At 40.8% G+C, this 17,421-nt stretch overlaps 1 protein-coding gene across 1 annotated transcript in view; it reads right to left on the bottom strand.

The window, feature by feature from the left end:
• LOC119258217 (prolow-density lipoprotein receptor-related protein 1-like) overlaps positions 1-17,421 on the bottom strand; it is a 52,530-nt gene that overhangs the window by 11,672 nt on the left and 23,437 nt on the right. Inside the window, exons 6-18 of the mRNA XM_037526671.1 lie at positions 17,044-17,247; positions 16,253-16,421; positions 15,765-15,933; positions 14,763-14,988; positions 13,874-13,999; positions 11,676-11,900; positions 5,452-5,763; positions 4,593-4,805; positions 2,840-3,034; positions 2,014-2,229; positions 1,555-1,793; positions 662-791; positions 244-425 (exon numbers count right to left, since the gene is read on the bottom strand). Of these exons, the coding sequence (XP_037382568.1) occupies positions 244-425; positions 662-791; positions 1,555-1,793; positions 2,014-2,229; positions 2,840-3,034; positions 4,593-4,805; positions 5,452-5,763; positions 11,676-11,900; positions 13,874-13,999; positions 14,763-14,988; positions 15,765-15,933; positions 16,253-16,421; positions 17,044-17,247 (2,606 nt within the window). The remainder of the gene's footprint in view (positions 1-243; positions 426-661; positions 792-1,554; positions 1,794-2,013; positions 2,230-2,839; positions 3,035-4,592; positions 4,806-5,451; positions 5,764-11,675; positions 11,901-13,873; positions 14,000-14,762; positions 14,989-15,764; positions 15,934-16,252; positions 16,422-17,043; positions 17,248-17,421) is intronic.

The raw sequence follows: 17,421 nt of genomic DNA, 5'->3' as shown, positions 1-17,421 counted from the left end.
GGACAATGGTAGTAAGTTTCTGGAAATTGGAGCTATGGATCCAGAAGATGCAAGACAGGGAGGAGCTAGGGAGGACTCAACAGGAGCCCAGAAAGGCCCAGGCCCAGGGACATTGGTGGGTGAGTCAGGACAGTGCTGCCATGTAAACCTTAGAGAATAAGGAACAGTCGGGCGCAGCCTGACTGAGGAAGTTGTCCCTTTCACCAAACCAAGTATATAACTCGAGAGACCAGATTGACTCACAGGCCCAAGTGGGGACCGGTAGCAGGTGTGGGGACAATGTCGTGGGCTGCATGACAACGAGCACTCGCCACCTTCATCGGAGCCGTCGGCACAGTCCTCCGTCCCGTCGCATACCAGGCTGCGGTTGAGGCAGGCAGAGTTGAGGCACTGGAACTCGGAACGCCGGCACTCCGAGGGGGGGCCTGGAGGGGATGACTTTCTACTTTTGTAGTCTACTCCCCAAACCTCCCTCCCACGGCAAGGCTTCCTGTGCCCTGTCAAAACACCTCCATTCCCAGTAAGGGAATGAATCTCAGGTCCTAGAACATTTCCTGGCCGAGTGGGGTTCTCCTGCCATTGGAAGCAAGCAGCAGGTGCCCCTTTGAATCACTTTGTCTTCTCCTCTCAGTGAGGCCCCCCCCCCCGCCCCGCCACTTACAGCCAGCCTCATCACTGCCATCCCTGCAGTCCCTCTGGCCATCACAGTGCCAGGAGTCAGGAACACACTGGTCTCTGCTGTCACAGGACCACTGCCTCGAGCCACACTGGAGCTCCTTGGGGTCACAGTCCTGGGGAGACAGTGACTCGGTGAGTGACATTTGCATTTGGTGTCCAGGAAGGAGTTTCTTAGAGAAAACCACCTTTGGAAACTCAGAGGTGACACAAATTATAAGAAACTCTTTTCAACACTGGAGTTTAGGTGAGGAGATTTCTAGGTGATACAAACGTGGGTGGGAAGTGGAAAGAAATAGCTTGTGTTGTCAGACTGACCAATCAGAAGGTAGTAATTTCATTAAGAAACATAAGCATTTCTTCCCTAGAAACTCTTCTCAGGAATCCTTCCCACCGTTTCTTATGCACACCCAAGAATATTAAAATGCACTCCCGAGCCTTTAGATAGGGCATATCACTATAAGGCATATAAGGCATATCAATACCAATTTTAATGTTGAGGAAATATGGTGCTAAGGAGTTACATGATTTTCTTAAGGTTAAATGCAGAAGGATCCAAACCAGGCTGCATCTCACATGAGGTGGGGGCTTCACAGTATTCCATGGTGACATTTGTGTGACATTTCAGGGTATAGTCTCTATCTAGGTAGGACTTTTAAGCCATGGCCATCAAGATCTAACATTAGCAAACCTCCTACAATAAAAAACCCTGAAAGTTGATCTTAACACTTTGAGCACCTTGATGAAGTCACAAGGGGCTTTCTGGGCAGGGATTGTGGGAGGCTTTTCTGTTCTTGTATGTTCCCAAGTTATCTACAGGAAATAACATGTTACTGCTGGGGATTCAAAATCTATCTTTCTGAAGGAAGAGCAGATTACCTTCTCATCGGCTCCATCTTTGCAGTCTAAGTCATGGTCACAGATCCACTCTGCCAACACACATTCTCCACTCCGTGGGCACTTCACCTCCCCTGCTGGACACCGTGGGGGCCCAGCAAGCAGACAGCCTTCTTCATCCGAGTGGTCCAGGCAGTCTCGGTTCCCATCACAGCGCAGAGAATAAGAGATGCACTGGCCATTCTCACATCTAAATTCAGATGTGCTGCATTTTTCATGAGCTGAAAAACAAAGCCTTAGGTAGGCACTCAGCTTGAATGATTTGATGGCAAATAAAAGGTCTGAAGACTTCCTGGTAATTGATGATCACCATGGAAACTAAGCCCCAGCAGGACTTCCGGCAGGAAAGTGGCTTGAATGGAACATTAGGCCAGAAAAGACCTTCAAAATAGAAGCTAGCCCAGAAAACCCTCTCTGTCCGAGGAAGGTTCATGAACTTACTGCATCCTTGTTCATCTCTTTTGTCAGAGCAGTCCAGGTTGCCATCACAGAGCCAGCTCTTAGGGATGCAGCGGGTCTTGTTGTCACAGCGCAGAGAACAATCTTCCATGGGCTTCCAGCAGTCCTGCTCATCAGACCCATCCAAGCACTGCTGAGCCCCATCACAGTGGTATTTCTCCTCAATGCACTTGTTTCCATCCAGACACTGGAAAACCCCTGACATGAAAAGGGACAAAAGTTAGTGCCATCTATTGTCACATTGCAGGGTCAAAATTAACTTAATTCACACTCATGCAGGAGCTTGAGGGGTAAATAGACTGCTTCTTATTACTTTTAGTTCTTTCTCTTACTTAATTGATCAGCAAGCTTTAATAAAGTCAGGTCAACTTCTTATTACTTTGAGTTCTTTCTCTTAGTTAATTGATCAGCAAGCTTTAATAAAGTCAGGTCAATTAAGTTAGCAAGCTAAACCAGGCTATTTAAATAAGGCCTCATATTTGCTCAGTTAATTTAACGACTCATTGGAACACTGCCAAGTCTGCCCTAAATGGTCCATTTAGTGACTCCCTGGCTCAGCCTACTGGAACACTTAAATTTAAGGAGCACACAATACTCAAATTGTGCCTGATAATACACCTGATATAAATGTGATAAAATGGACACTCTCAGAATCAGGATTCTGACAGACTATGGCTTTTATCTATAATATTTTACCTATGGGAAGCAAGTGTGATAATAATAAACATGCTGGCGATTCATGCCATGCATCCAGTGCTGAATCAGTTTACCTGGAATGAAAGACTGAGAACAGGTGAGGTGAACACACCTGGTCTGTTGCAGAACTGGGAACAGTTCTTTTCATCTGAGCCATCCAGACAGTCCTGCTTCCCATCACAGAGCTTCTCCCGAGAAACACATTCCTTCCCATTCCGACAGGAGATAGAGGAGCGAGAGCAAAGCAGAGGGGGTGGAGGAGGGACGGTGGGAGGGTAGTGGGTGGCTTCTCCTTCAATCTCAGGATCTAGAATAAGCAGTTCCTTTAGCAAGTCAGTCCATCAGCTTCATCAATGGGATCTGTTTCTACTACCCCTCCCTCCCTCCAGAAAACCATGTCATGATTATGTGGCTACGTTTTTCTACCTCAAAGGAAGAAAAAATAAAATGGACCTAAAGTTTATTCCTTCCGTGAGGTGTGATACATTGGCCTGCCATTTAATAGCTTTGAATTTGGGCATTTTTTTTCCTGCTGCCAGGTCTAATTTTTCACTTCCCTGATGTTGTATTCTGGGTATGAAAAATAAAAGTTTTTGAAGGTAGGGATTTCTGTTTGGTTGCTGGTCAGGGGCCAGCTTAACGAGGCACTCATTTGTTGAGATTATAAATTAGGTTAATAAATTACCAAAATTACTCTTCAGCAACCATTGAACCACCAACAGATTTGTTAGAGTAATTAAAATTGGATTTGTAACCACAAAGCTAACTGTTTATTGGCACACATTACCACCTAAGAAATGTGCCCCTAGGCCTAATTCTTCTTCACTCTTAAGATCAGGTTAAACAAAGAAGTGATTCAAAAAGTAAGGCAGGGGCCTCCCCTGGTGGCACAGCGGTTGAGCACTGGGCTACGAAGCTGCCCGAAGCTGCCCGCAGCCTCTGCAGGACCAGTTCAATCCCTGGCCACCAGCGAGGGTCCCACATGGTGCGCAGACCTCTCCTGCCACGCCTGCTGCTCCCTTCAGCAGTGTATTTCGTCAGTCTGCCTGTTCTGTTCCCCGCTCTGGCTCTGGTGAATTCTCTCACCCTCCCGCACTTCTGACTGTACCCAGTGCTTGTATAAATAAATAAATAAATCTTTAAAAAAAAAAAAAAAAAAGTAAGGCAGTCCGGATGGAAAAGGGAGACGAGAGACCTCTTTGGAGTCAGTATGCTGGAGGAGGAATGGTCTGTCTGTTTCTCTCTCCTTCCTTGGGATTCCAAGCTGCTTCTTAACAAAGTTCCCTAATCCAGTGATAGGATTCCTTCCTTTTCTGCCTCGAAATTCTAGGATCAAAATTTTTGGCTCTGCGCCAAAAGGTTATATGAAAAGAAAGAAGGTGAACCAGCCTTGCACGGCCAAGGTGCAGATTCAACAGCAGAGGGGTGCTGTTCCTGGTGCCCGCAACCAGGAGTGGCTTTACAAAGATCCTCAGCAAGATAGCACTGCTAAGCCTTCCCTGAAAGAGGGGTTCCTTGGCAAAGTCAGTTAGGGAAACTGGTTTAGAGCTAATGAAAATGGATCTCTTTACTGACAGACTAAGAGCTTTAATATTCTCAAGTACAAGAGGAATCCCCACAGCAGGTCTGCTGTGCGATCTATTGCGAGTGTTGGCCAGGACTTGTGCCATTTAGCAACCCTGAGAAATGTGTTAGATGCTTGCTCTTCCAGGACATGGCCAAACTAGGGAGGAGCCTGCTGAGTTGTGTGGTGGGACAACTTCCGTTAAAACACAATGCTGCGCAGTATCTCTTCCTCGTAAGCCATACGAAGAAGAGTGGGGTAAAGTGGGTCTCAAAGAATAACCACCTGCAGGAAGACTCACCTGGAACCTGCAAGTTCTCTGCCAGGATGATCACCTTCCTTATAGATGGCTCTTTCAACACCAAGAAGGGTGCCTGCATCCTCCTGTCCCACAGCACCAGAGCTGATCTGTTTACAGTCACGAGGTAGGGCTCGTGGGCCACTATCAGCCCATCACTCCAGGTCTTGTTCAAAGTGTATGTCCTGTTTCTTAGGAGACTCAGGCTTTGCAAGTCTAAGGAAGAGTCAAGTTCTTGTAAGTTGATATAGAACTAGTAACCTGTGACAGTGGGAGTTAGGGGTACCATTTGATTTATGGTTTAATGAGCCCAAATTGAAAATAAATGGAAATTCTTCCTGTCATGTTTGGTAGGTTTTAATTTTACTGCTTATGAAAGTCCAAGGAAATGTTAAGAGCTCCAGAAAAGTGAATCCTGCCACATGAAAACATCAGATGTGACTTTACTGCCCTCTGTATATACTAAACCCTTGCCATAAGCACAGAGCTGCTAAGCCTCAGAGAGGCCTTCTGGGTGGGAAAACAATTGGATTTGGCTGCAAAAGTATGAGTTGTACCTGTTATCAAGTTTCAGCTAAACCGTCTATACTTCTTTTGCAATAAGTTTGATTCTATTACTTCTACATATAGAGTAAAAACTAAATCTGTACGCTGCAAGAGGTATAACATTATTTCTGAAGATTTTTATTGTTTAAATCATAAATTTAGATTTAAATTTAAATTTAGATTTATGATGAGGACTACATTTGAGGTGGCTTGTGCCCAATGAAAATCAGAGCTTTAAAAATGACAATAATTGTTATACTGAAAACATTCCCACTCATCCTCTCAAGCTTCTTCCAGCTGCACTGCATGTACTTACCTGACCCTTTGGTGGTCCAGAGGATGCTAGAGGAGCAGAGGTCCAAGGCCATGTGGGTGTCCGCTGACCAGGAGCCTCTCCAGACTTCCTGTCTCTTTCTGCCATCCAGAGTCATACTTTGCAAGTGTTTCCCACTTTCTACCCAGTAGAGCACCCTCTGTGGCCAATCCAGAAGAAGGTACAGTATGATGCTGCTCGTTCTGTAGAGGACGTGTGTGTCTGGGCCAGTAATTCTTGTCTTTTGAATTGTGCTTCTGTCACAGGGCAGCCAGTACAAGTTCCCAGTTGCTATGTCCACATTTGCTGAGCAGACTGCAAGGAGGAAAAGTAACTCCCTTTAGAAAGGCACTCAACTCTGGTTGTGCACTGTCAAGTTTTAGGTCAGTGATGGATAGGAGAAAATTGGGGAGTTGCAAAGACAGGTCCCTAATAAGCCCAGCTGCTTGTTTGTATGTTGACCTCCATTGTCTCTACTCTGGTTTTGATACCTCACTTGTCAATATGAGCTTGGTCAGGATGTACAGCCCCTGGCCAGGCAGGTGTTCTCTGCATTTTACAGGCTAAACATATAAGCAGCAAGGCTGGCATCTGATTGTTGATCTGCCACTTTAGATTCATAGTCTTCCTTCACAGGCTAAGTGTGAAAAGGAATCAACTACATGTAAGTAACTAGGACTGAAATTACTATAGAAAAGCTGAGATTGCGCTGAAGTAAAAGCACAACAGTGGTGTGAAAGGAATCACTGAATGGAAAGGCATTGAGGAAATCTGTAACTATTAGGTTGTTGGAAAAGTCATAACATATTTCTTCTGTTTTCTATGCAAAAATGCATCCTGAGTTTTCTGACAACCCAATAGAAAGCATCCAGTAGGTGATGTGGTAGGGATCAAGTATGTAAAAGCCAAAAAGTGTTAGTTTTTAGACATAAACAACCAAGTCAGGTACAAACTTAACATTCAGAGAATGTCGGTTCCTTCCTCCCACCCACAGTAACTACACAACTGGGTCTAAGTTAGGGATCAACTATTCTGGGGTATGGTATAGCACGCACACAAAAAGATTATGAGCAATATCAAAGTAACAAGTCAGACTGCCATTGGGAAACCCTGTTCCAGAATAAGGTGTCTGTTCATTTCCGTGCCTCAGTTTCTGCAAATGTGCAATAGGGATAGTACTTCCCTAGGTTATGAGGATTAGAGGTAATACACAGGAAATGCTAGGACAGTGTCTGTTATTGGAAAACAGTATGGTGGAGCAGGTGTGCAGCCAGTTTTTAAATTCATGAATTCTGTTAGCTTGTTCTATACAGCCATTATAAAAACTAAATTACAGAAACGTAAGTGAATTATATTTGAAACAAATACGCAAATCATTAATTATTTTCTGACATGCTACTATTATTATGCTTTTAATTATTTACATCTATTGCATCTACTAAGTTTAGTGAAGTCACCTCCATAGCTGGAAATAACAGAAATTGGCAAACACTACAGATCAATGTTTGATTTGGTTTGGGTTTTGTTTTCTAGACCAGGGACTGGCAAACAGTGGTCCGTGGGCCAAATTCAGCTGGTGGCCTGTTTTTGTAACTAAGTTTTATTGGAACACCATCATTTACTGACACATTGTCTATGGCTGTTTTTGAGATACAATGGCTGAGTGCCCACAAGTCTCAAAATTTACTATGTAACCTTTTACAGAAAGAGGTTGATACCTCTGGTCTAGACTAAGAAAGCTAGAAAATGTCAATATTGCAGGTTAAATTTACAAAAAAATAAAAACCCCTGTATTTAGCCTGTTTCATTTTTTCTTCAAAGGATAACTGATTTTTTAAATTAATTAATTAATTAATTTATTTATTTATTTATTTATTTATACAAGCACTGAGCACAGTCAGAAGTGCAAGAGGGTGAGAGAATTTACCAGAGCCAGAGCAGGGAACAGAACAGGCAGACTGATGAAGAAATACACTGCCGAGGGTGCAGCGGGTGGCAGGAGTGGTCTGTCGTGCCATGTGGGACCCTCGCTGGTGGCCGGGGATCGAACTGGCACTGCAGAGGCTGCGGGCAACTTCGCAGCCCAGCACTCAACTGCTGCGCCACCAGGGGAGGCCGTACTCTGTTTTATTTTTAATTTTTATTGAAGTAACACTGGTTTGTAACTTTATATAGGTTTCCGGTGTACTCATTATAATTCAACATCTGTATAAGCAACATTATAATTATTACCAAAAGTCATTTCCAACAACATATAATTGATTCCCTTTACTTGTTTTAATACCACAAACACACTGAGGAAATGATTTTCTAGTGTTTGAAAACTATCATCTAATTCCTCAAAGCACTCATTAATGTCACTGATGAGCTATCCCAACTAGTCCTCATTGCTTCTCTTTCATCTCAATTGCTTACAGACACAAAAGTGTCAAACAACATTCACATCAAGATTACGTATGACCTATATCAACATTCACATATGACCTATATAAAAAAAAAAACTGGAAACATGTTAGCAAGAGTGTAGAGAAAAAGGCATTCTTGTACATGATTATAAATTGGCATAGCCTCTATTGAAAATGGTATGGAAATTTCTTAAAAATAGAAATACCACTTATTTGAGAGCTATTTGCATCCCTTAGGAGCATTAGCCACAATAACCAAGACATCGAAACAACGTAAATTCCCAACAAACAATAACTGAAGAAAGCATATGCTCAATGGGAAAGCATATACTCGATGGACTAAGATTCAACTATTGAAAAGCTGAAATATTGCCTTTTGCAACAATGTGAATGGATGAGGTCATTATGCTAAGTGAAATATATCAGAAAGTGAAAAACAATTACTCGATGGTTTCTCTCATCTATGGAATATAAATAACCAAAGCAAATAAACACAACAAAAATCCTGCCTAGACTGTGAAAATACGGTGGTCACCAGAGGAGAAAGGGAATGGTATGGAACCAAAGGGTTGAGCAGGTCAATCTGATAGTGTGAATGGCTCCTGAACTTTGCTGGTTGGTGTACTGAGACACAAGCACATATAGAGGTATGAAGCCATGAAGCTGTAATCCTGAAATTTATATAGTATTGTAAGCCAATGGTAAATTAATACAATTTTTAAAATTATGCTTGCTTGATAAGGTCATTAACGTCTTTGTCAAATCAGATTGGGATCAAGCATGTACTCAGTTGGATTTGTTTGCTCTTGAATTGCAATGCTAAATTATTTTTTATTCTGAATTCTTGGGACTCTGGCTAATCTATGAAAATCATTTAGTTATATGAAACTTACAATAAAAAATGCTGCATATTTTATCACCTATAAAGTATTGTAACACACAGTTTGTAGCAGCAAGCTTTATTATAAATGCATGTAGATGTATATATGCACACTCTACCCAAGAGAGTCAGCTGTTAAATATATCCCAGCACATCCCTGGGCATTATATTAGTAACCTACATGTTAACCACCCAGAAAGTTGACAAACTGACTGCTTTTTGGAACTGGGGCACAGGTGTCAGAATGGAGAAACCAGTAGACAAGGGATCAAAAATTGTCAAGTGCTTCCCACTTTTGGGTCATTAGGGTGGGAGTTTATCTTCACTTTTCCTCACATTTACATGTGAGGAACTTGTATACAATTATACTTCTGAATTCTCCCCACAGTCCTTGAATCACTCCTGTCCAGGAGAGAAGTGACCAGATTAGCAAGTTGGTAAGAATAGCCTGGCCATACTTGGCTCAGCTTCTCCCTTCTTTGTTGGGCTCTGCCATCTGCAGAGACCATGTGCTCTCTGGAGTTAGATTTCACTTTGGTGCTGTACCGATTCCAGGCTGATAGTTCAGCAGCCAAGGTCACAGAATGTTCTTTGAGCCACTCACATTCTTAAAGACATGAACAATCATAAAATAGGATTTTGCAGTCCTTCCCTGTATTAGGAATTGATCTGTAATTTCCAGCCTCAATTTTCAATAAGGACAAGATTAGCACACTCAAGGGAAAACACTGACACCTGTATACAGAGATGTTAGGGGAAGCTGAGAGCTGCAATTCATAGGTTGTAAGAATGCCCTGAAGACTGTGCACAGGTTTAGACGTCAGGGTGAAGTGGAGTAAGACCTATAAATGAACTGCCTGGCTTTATCAAGCTTTGTAGCCACTGTATGGGCAAATGCTCCTGTGTTATCACCATTACACAGAACACAATATTATAACACCAGATGTGTGGGTCTTTCCCCATGCTATGGAATTCTGAGGCACCAGCTAAGTGTCCTATAATTTGGTTCTGTTCTGACAATGTCTATCTGGAGTTAGCATTAAATCCCACATGTTAAGGGCTCTGTCCTCCAAGACTGCCCCCACTTCAGATGCCCATGCAAGTAGTCCCAGATTATAGTCACCTATAATCTGACTGTCTGGTTCCTACAAGGTGCTCCTTGGGTTTGATAATTTGCTAGAATGGCTCAAAGAACTCATGGAAATACATTTACTAGTTCCTGTGTAAAGATGACAGATAAACAGATGAAGAGATACAGAGGGCAACATCCCAAGGTTCCCCAACACAGGAACTCCTGTGGTTGTAGAGCTGGGGTGTGCTACTCACCCAGCACAGTGGTGTGTTCACCAACTGAGCAGCTCCATACTTTTGGGATTTTTATGGATACTTCATCATATAGGCATAATTGATTATTAACTCCATGTCCAGCCCCTCTCCCCTCTGCAAGGAATGGGGATGGGACTATAAGATCCAAGTTTCTAATCATGGTTTGGTCTTTTGGTGACCAGCTCACAGCCAGCATCTCACCAAGAGTTACCTCATTATAACAAAATGTATTCTCATTACTCAGGGAATTCCAGGGACTTAGGAGCTCTATCTACAAAGACCTTAAGAGCTTTTTGCCAGAAATTAGGAGCAAAGACCAAAATATTCACTCTGTGTGTGTGTGTGTATGTGTGTGAGTGCATAACATACTTAGATATATATGTGTGTATATATAAAATATAAAATACATATATTTTCTATTATGTCACAACCACCTATATCACAGGTATTAAATATTCAACACTAGAGCAAGCTCAAATGCATTGTCAATGTCTTACAACTCCTTCATCTAATAATCATAACACAGAAACCAGTTAGCAAAAAGATTAGCCAGTTGAGAGAGACAGTATTTAGTTGAACAGGAAGAAATTCACAATCAGGAGTTTTCTAGATGGTCATCTGATATATTACAAGATCACTGCTCGTTTGAGTTTTTCCTTATAGTTCTCTAGGTTAGATACAGGAAGTTCCAGCATAACAAGTGCTGTACGGGCCCACAGGACACTGGGTAGAGTCTGATTCTCTGAAGGATGACTCAGGAACATATATTTCTTTTCTTTTCTTTTTCTTAAAAATTTATTTATTCATGCATACAAGAACCACGGTACAGTCCAGATGTGCAGGAGGGTGAGAGGATTCACCAGAGACAGAGTGGGGAACAGAACAGGCACACTGACTAAAATACACTGCTGAGGAACAGCGGGCGAAACAGGAGAGGTCTGCCGTGCCTTGTGGGTATCTCCCTGGCAGGCCAGGATCAAACCGGTGCTGCAGAGGCTGCAGACAGCTTCACAGTATTGTGCTCAACTGCCTCCACCATCAGGGAGGCTCAGAAACATGTATTTCAATACGGCATTTCTTGCAGTAAAGCATATTTCCAGTACTTAGCAGTACTTATGTTAAAGACACCAAAAAATTCAAATTACTCACCCTAGATGTCAAGTCTTGGTTTCTTTTATAATGTAGATGTTTGCATTTAGGCTGAGTACAGGAAGCTTTAGGTAGGGTATGGCATTGTGGAGTGTGGGAGGGGAGAAATGTATATATTATCATAGTAAGAAAATCTTACTAGTTGAATCTGAAATCTGCATTGCAAATTACTTCTGAATTAATGTGAAAAAAATCTGCAATTCTAAATTGGATTTAGGGTTCATTTCTACCCTACCCAGACTTAAGGACAGAAAAACAAAAATTTAATAACCTTATCACTGCCACTACAACTTCCATAAAACATGGTAGTCTTTTAACAGTTACAAGAAAAATGTTAAGACAGAGACACTTAAATTAGTTAGAATCACTATTAGATATTAAGGTTGATTTGATCATGAATTAGTAGGAATTTTGACTCTAGTTCAATTTAGAGTCAAAAAACAGAAGGAAAAAGAACTCAAACTTACCTGAATGCTCTGTCCAAATTTTTTGCTTTTCTCCCGAATAACTAGTAGAGTAGAACAGATATCCTTGGGCATTTGTCCAGTAGATGGTGTTTCTTTTCCAGTCAATATCCAATAAATAGATATTCCAAGGATGCTCCTGAAGTAGAGTTCTCTCTATAGCAGTTCCCATAAATCCAACTTTCAACAAGTAGAGATGTTTGCCAGAAGAAAACACAAGTTTTAACTCTACCAAGGAAAAAGAGAGATTAGCTATCTGTTTGTCAGATAAGTCCCTGTTCCATTCTTGAGCAAATTTCTCTCAAGCTGAGATAAACAAAGAAAGGGATCTTATGATGTTTGCTTCTGAAGTATATATTCAACATAAATGTCTTAGGTTCTTTAGCAAAGTGAGTCATTTGTTTGGGAAAGCCTAGCAATAAACCTTCAATTTCAGCTGAAAGTTCAAGACAGAATCATGAAGATTAGGACTGGAGTGTTTCCATTAGACTCAGTAATGTCATGGAATCCTTGCTTATAATACACAAGTCTCTACTGTAAAGAATTTTAACCTCTTACCTATATAAAGAAAAGTTACTCAGGTATTTATATATAATGTTCAACAATTTCAGCTGAAGTCTCGAGTTGGGCCAACAACTCATTAAGATGGCCTTAGGGCTACTCTATAAACTGTACTCTTTTTCCTTGAAAATTATGTTCAGTGAGGTAAAGTAGGTTTACATCTTTGTGTCTGCTTGGGGTTATAGGTTCAAACCTCTACAGGTGTACACTTTCACACCCTGCCCTCAAGTGTGCCCCAACAATTCTCCACCATGTTCCATTAGGCCCCTTTTCTCCCAACTCCCACCCATCTACCCTCCCCCTCTGGTTACCTCAGTTTTGTAGTCAGAGGTTGTTTATTATTGGTTTGTTTGTTGTTGTTGTTTTTTAAAGATTTATTTATTTATTTATACAAGCACTGGGTACAGTCAGAAGTGCGGGAGGGTGAGAGAATTCACCAGAGCCAGAGCGGGGATCAGAACAGGCAGACCGACGAAATACACTGCTGAGGGGAGAAGTGGGCGTGGCAGGAGAGGTCTGTCGTGCCATGTGGGACCCTTGCTGGGGGTCGGGGATCGAACTGGTGGTGCAGAGGCTGCAGGCAGCTTTGCAGCCCAGCGCTCAACCGCTGCACCACCAGGGGAGGCCCTGTTGGTTTGGTTTTGACTGACACTTTGTAATGTTTCTCTATATTCCACATATTAGTGAGACCATCCTGTATTTGTCTTTCTCCTACTGACTTTTTTAAAGTAGTTAGAACATGAACATATTTATGTTATCTAGTCTTAAAAATCTCAATGTTCTATAGAAAAATCACGTAGATAGAGATGGTGAATGGATTATGTAGACATCAATATTTCAAATATGGAACAAACAGCAACACAAAGAAGTCATCATAACTATATTGAAGTGGACTCTCTACAAACAGGTCAGAACACAGAGTCAGCACTACAGAGAATTCATTTCTTATACCAACATATTTGTTATATTTTTTATTAAAAACTGAGTGATGCACTTTTTTTATTTTAAAATTAATCAAACACACATCATTGATGAAGGAATGGATAAACAAAATGCAGTCTATGTATATAACATTACTGGTTCTATAGTAGACAAATATCAGAATACAGTATCTGTGCAATGAAAAAGAAAGCTTAAAAAGAAAGGAAATCCTGACACTTTCTACACCATTATGCTACGTGAAATAAGCCAGTCAAAAGGAAATACAGTGCAAGAGCCGACATACATCAAGTAACCTAAAGGAGTAATATTCATAGACACAGAAAGAACGGTGGTTGCCAGGGGCTGGTGGAAGAGAGGATTTAGTGAGTATAGAACTTCAGGTTGGGAAAACGAAAGTTCTGGAGATTGAAGATAGTGATAGTTGCACAAAGATGTGAATGTACTTAATGTCACTGAACTACATCCTTAAAAATGGCTCATATGATAAATTTTATATATTTTTATAAATTATATAAAAATAAAATTTTATATTAGTTTTTTTAACAATAAAAAACTAATCAAGGTCTTTTGATAATCAAACTTGCTATCAAGTAGGTTGTCAGTATAAAAGTGATAGAACAAAAATAGAAGCTACATAATTTCCAGGCCAACCATGAAGGTGCCTCCATGAGCCAAGCCCATTTCACTAAGGTACTTACCACTACATGTACCAGAAGGCAGAAGAAACATTCCTTCTGGACACACACACTTGTAGCCCTTGGGACGGACAGGAGACAGAAGACACAAGTGGCTACAAGCCCCTGGAACACACACTGGGTATCTGCCTATTTTAAAATAGAAATATATTAGTTTAATTTCAAGTTTATCTATCCAGTCCAGTTCAAAGCTTGTTACTCCAGGGAAATTAAGCCATTTTTGTCTTAGGAGAAGGAGAACTCCTTGTTAGTTTTCAGGTTAGGCATCCTGGTCTTTGAACTCATGTGGCCTCCTGTCCCTCAGGTAGTGACCATTACAAATCTCTAGTAGGGTAGGTCCAATAAAGCTTTGAACAAAAACATCTTCCCCATTAGAGTCAAGGCAAAATGACTATCTAACTTGTTAAACAAGGACTCCCTTAGAAATAATGGTCTAGGTTCTCTGTTTAGTTGCTTAAACCCATTCAAGAAATACTATGAGAGCTAACAGATACAAACAGACTGACTAAAAGCATTTAAATGCCTGTCAATGAATATTTGACTATCTTTTATAAGCAGGATTCTGGGCTTGTTTCAATCTTCTATTATCAATTGACATGTCAGTAATTAAGCTATTATAGTACTTCTATTTTTTATATTTTAGAAGTTAAAAAATGTGACCACTACACTGGACAAGTACAAGGTACATGGTTGGAATGAGTGTCCCAGTCGATGTTTTTATTCCGTTCTTCTACTTAGCAATCTCGTATAGGTCTGGAATGCTATCCAGAACACCTCCCTTATCTCAAAAGAGATGTTCCAATAAGAGATTACAGTAGTAATTTAGGTAGTTTCAATGTAGTATGCAGGCTGATTCATAAATAAGCATGTGAAAAGCAAGCTGTTTACTTACTCTTTGGCTGCTGGGATTTGTGGAGGACCAAGAAAGCAGATATGGAGGCATTAAGCAGCACCACTCTCTCTTGTGGGGTGCGGGGTGAAGTATGGAACAGCTGTATTTTATTTGCCCAGAAGAAAGAGTTCTCAAATACGACTAGTCCCAGTGGATGTTCATCCTCCAAGAAGACCTCAGGGAAGGTATGCCTCCCCCTGCCGTCCACCTTTACTGTCTCTATGGACTGAAGGGGTAGAAAGTCTCATGAGAACATGATAGCATGAAGAGGTGGCAACAATATTAGTGCTCTTTAGTTTCTGGGACACTAATTATAAACATTTTTAGGTGATATCAACTGAATAGAGAAACTCATCTTAGGACTCATAGAAAAGAATGTCAAAGCTAGTAAATTGGACCACTTCTTGGACAAATTAGTGATATGTTATACCAAGTAACTTCTAGAGATTACTGGCCACCATCTAAACATTTTACCAAATCCTTTCATTGCATTCTCCAATTGCCTTTTGTCATACATATTTTATTTCTTTTCAAAGAGGTATCATAACCAAAATCAAAGCTAGCAAGAAATAAAAATATAACTCCCAAAACCAGGCTTTCAACCAGTGTTTTCTACTGGTCTTTTAGTTTGAAACAATTTCAAATGAGATAACATGAACTCTAATGTAAATACAAGACACGGAAGTACCTGTGCTTTCAATGAAGTGGTCTGCCATTTTGAAAGGTTTTGTACCATGGATACAAGATAGCACATAATACTACCAGGAAATTCCAGTGCTAAATTTGACTATAGAATATTTAAGAAAACTGATACCATCTAACTTAACCTAAAGATACTGTGTAATTATACCTTGCTCTTCTCTGTTTTCATAGCTAGAACATACTTCAGTGAGTTAATGCAATACTTAAAAGAACTTACTATTGCCTATAGTCATACCAAGCCCTTGCTCAATGGGTTTCCTTTTTTCTTGGGACCTACATAATCCTCTGTATCTAGGTTACCTTTTTATATTTGCTGATCCAGTAGAGCCTGTCAGTCACATGGTCAAGACTTAATCCTATCGGCTCCTCCATGGTTACAACTGCAAGCACCTTCCTATCAGAGCCATCCATCCCTGCAGTTTCAATAGTCCTCATGTCCCTCTCACCTTGATTCACCCAGTACAAGTACCTAAGAACAGCAAAAGTACAAGGTGTTAAAGAACCCTCTCAGGTACATGTACAATTTTCTGAACAGCAGGCTCCCTCAGCTCTCTCATGCAGACCTTTTATTATTGCACTTCAAAGAATGCTGGAGATGTATGCTCCTAGACTTTTTTTTTGGGGGGGGGAAAGTCTCCCTGACTCCATAATACTGAATTTAGACTTCAAAATTAAGAATTTTCTGGAGTAAATGAGACCTGGGTAGAAAAGTTTGATGTGTTCTCATCTAAAACCTTTAATAAGATAACCAATGCTTTTGGATATACTCCAAAAGAAACAATACTTACTTCCTTGCAGGAAACACTATTAGCTGTTGTGGAACAAGATCCTTTTCCAAGATTTTGACATAACCTCTGCCATCACTTAAGCCAGCACAGATGACCCTTGCAAAGCTGCTAGCCCAGTACAGCTGTCCTGTGAACCAGTCCAAGGAGATACTGTTCACTGCTCTAAGCTCTGGAACACAGGAGACAGCATTATGTCCCTATATTCTTCTACACGTTTCTTACCTTGAAAAAAGAGACTCAATATAACTTTCTTTGGAACTGGACATCTTCTGATTTCAAGTGTTATGATAAGACAAATAGAACACAGGGAATGCGGATCAGAGATGTGCTAATGTGCTTACAATATATAGTGGACAGTAGGGAAAGACAAAGGCATTAGCAGAGCATAACCAAGGAATCCAAGAAACTGTGACTTCAGTTGGGGTCAATATCATAGAAGCCTCAGGTGAATTATTATGAACTCTACCTCTTAATTTCTATCAGAGGATTTCCAGAGGTATCAGAGGAGTTAATATACCCAAAGTCACATACTTAGTCATCGGACTTAGACCTGGTTTTTGAGCCCATATAGTCAAGCTTTCAGTATATCCTAATATTGGTTGCATTCTCATATTATACTCTAAAGTTCCTATAGACCAAAACTACATCGTCTTATTTCAAATCTGGATTTTACGAACACTTAGGATTCGTGACAAGTGAATCACAGATGATGCTCAAATGAATGCATATGCTTATGATCCCACATTTAAATAGCTTTAGAATGCTAAGTCTCTTAATGCCAAGAAACATACCTGGATAGAGGGGAACAGATTTCAGCTTCCCAAGAACAAACATATTTAAAACTTCATCCACCCAGAAGTACATGCTTCTCTCAAGATCATATGCAATAGATGTAGGCTTTGATTTTATAGGTAACAGAGTCTCATAGATGCCTGTTCTGTGATTCAGGACACCAAGTTCTCCATCTGCTGCTGTAAGAATTTTAACAGCATCATCTGTAATAGAAGTAGAAGAAGTGATATTAATTTGAAACATATTTTCACACCCTTCTCTTTAAGATTTTGCCCCCTCTCCCATGACAAAATCTACTTATCCCTGAAAACTGAAGCAAGGTTCATACAGGAGAAATCTAAGTAACTACCTTACATTTTACTTATTTCTTCCCTCTG

This window comes from Talpa occidentalis, unplaced genomic scaffold (assembly GCF_014898055.3).
Source record: "Talpa occidentalis isolate TD23 unplaced genomic scaffold, MPIMG_talOcc4v2.1 talOcc4.4, whole genome shotgun sequence".
In the NCBI taxonomy this organism is placed as follows: domain Eukaryota; kingdom Metazoa; phylum Chordata; class Mammalia; order Eulipotyphla; family Talpidae; genus Talpa; species Talpa occidentalis.
This window is presented reverse-complemented; position numbering and strand designations above follow the sequence as displayed.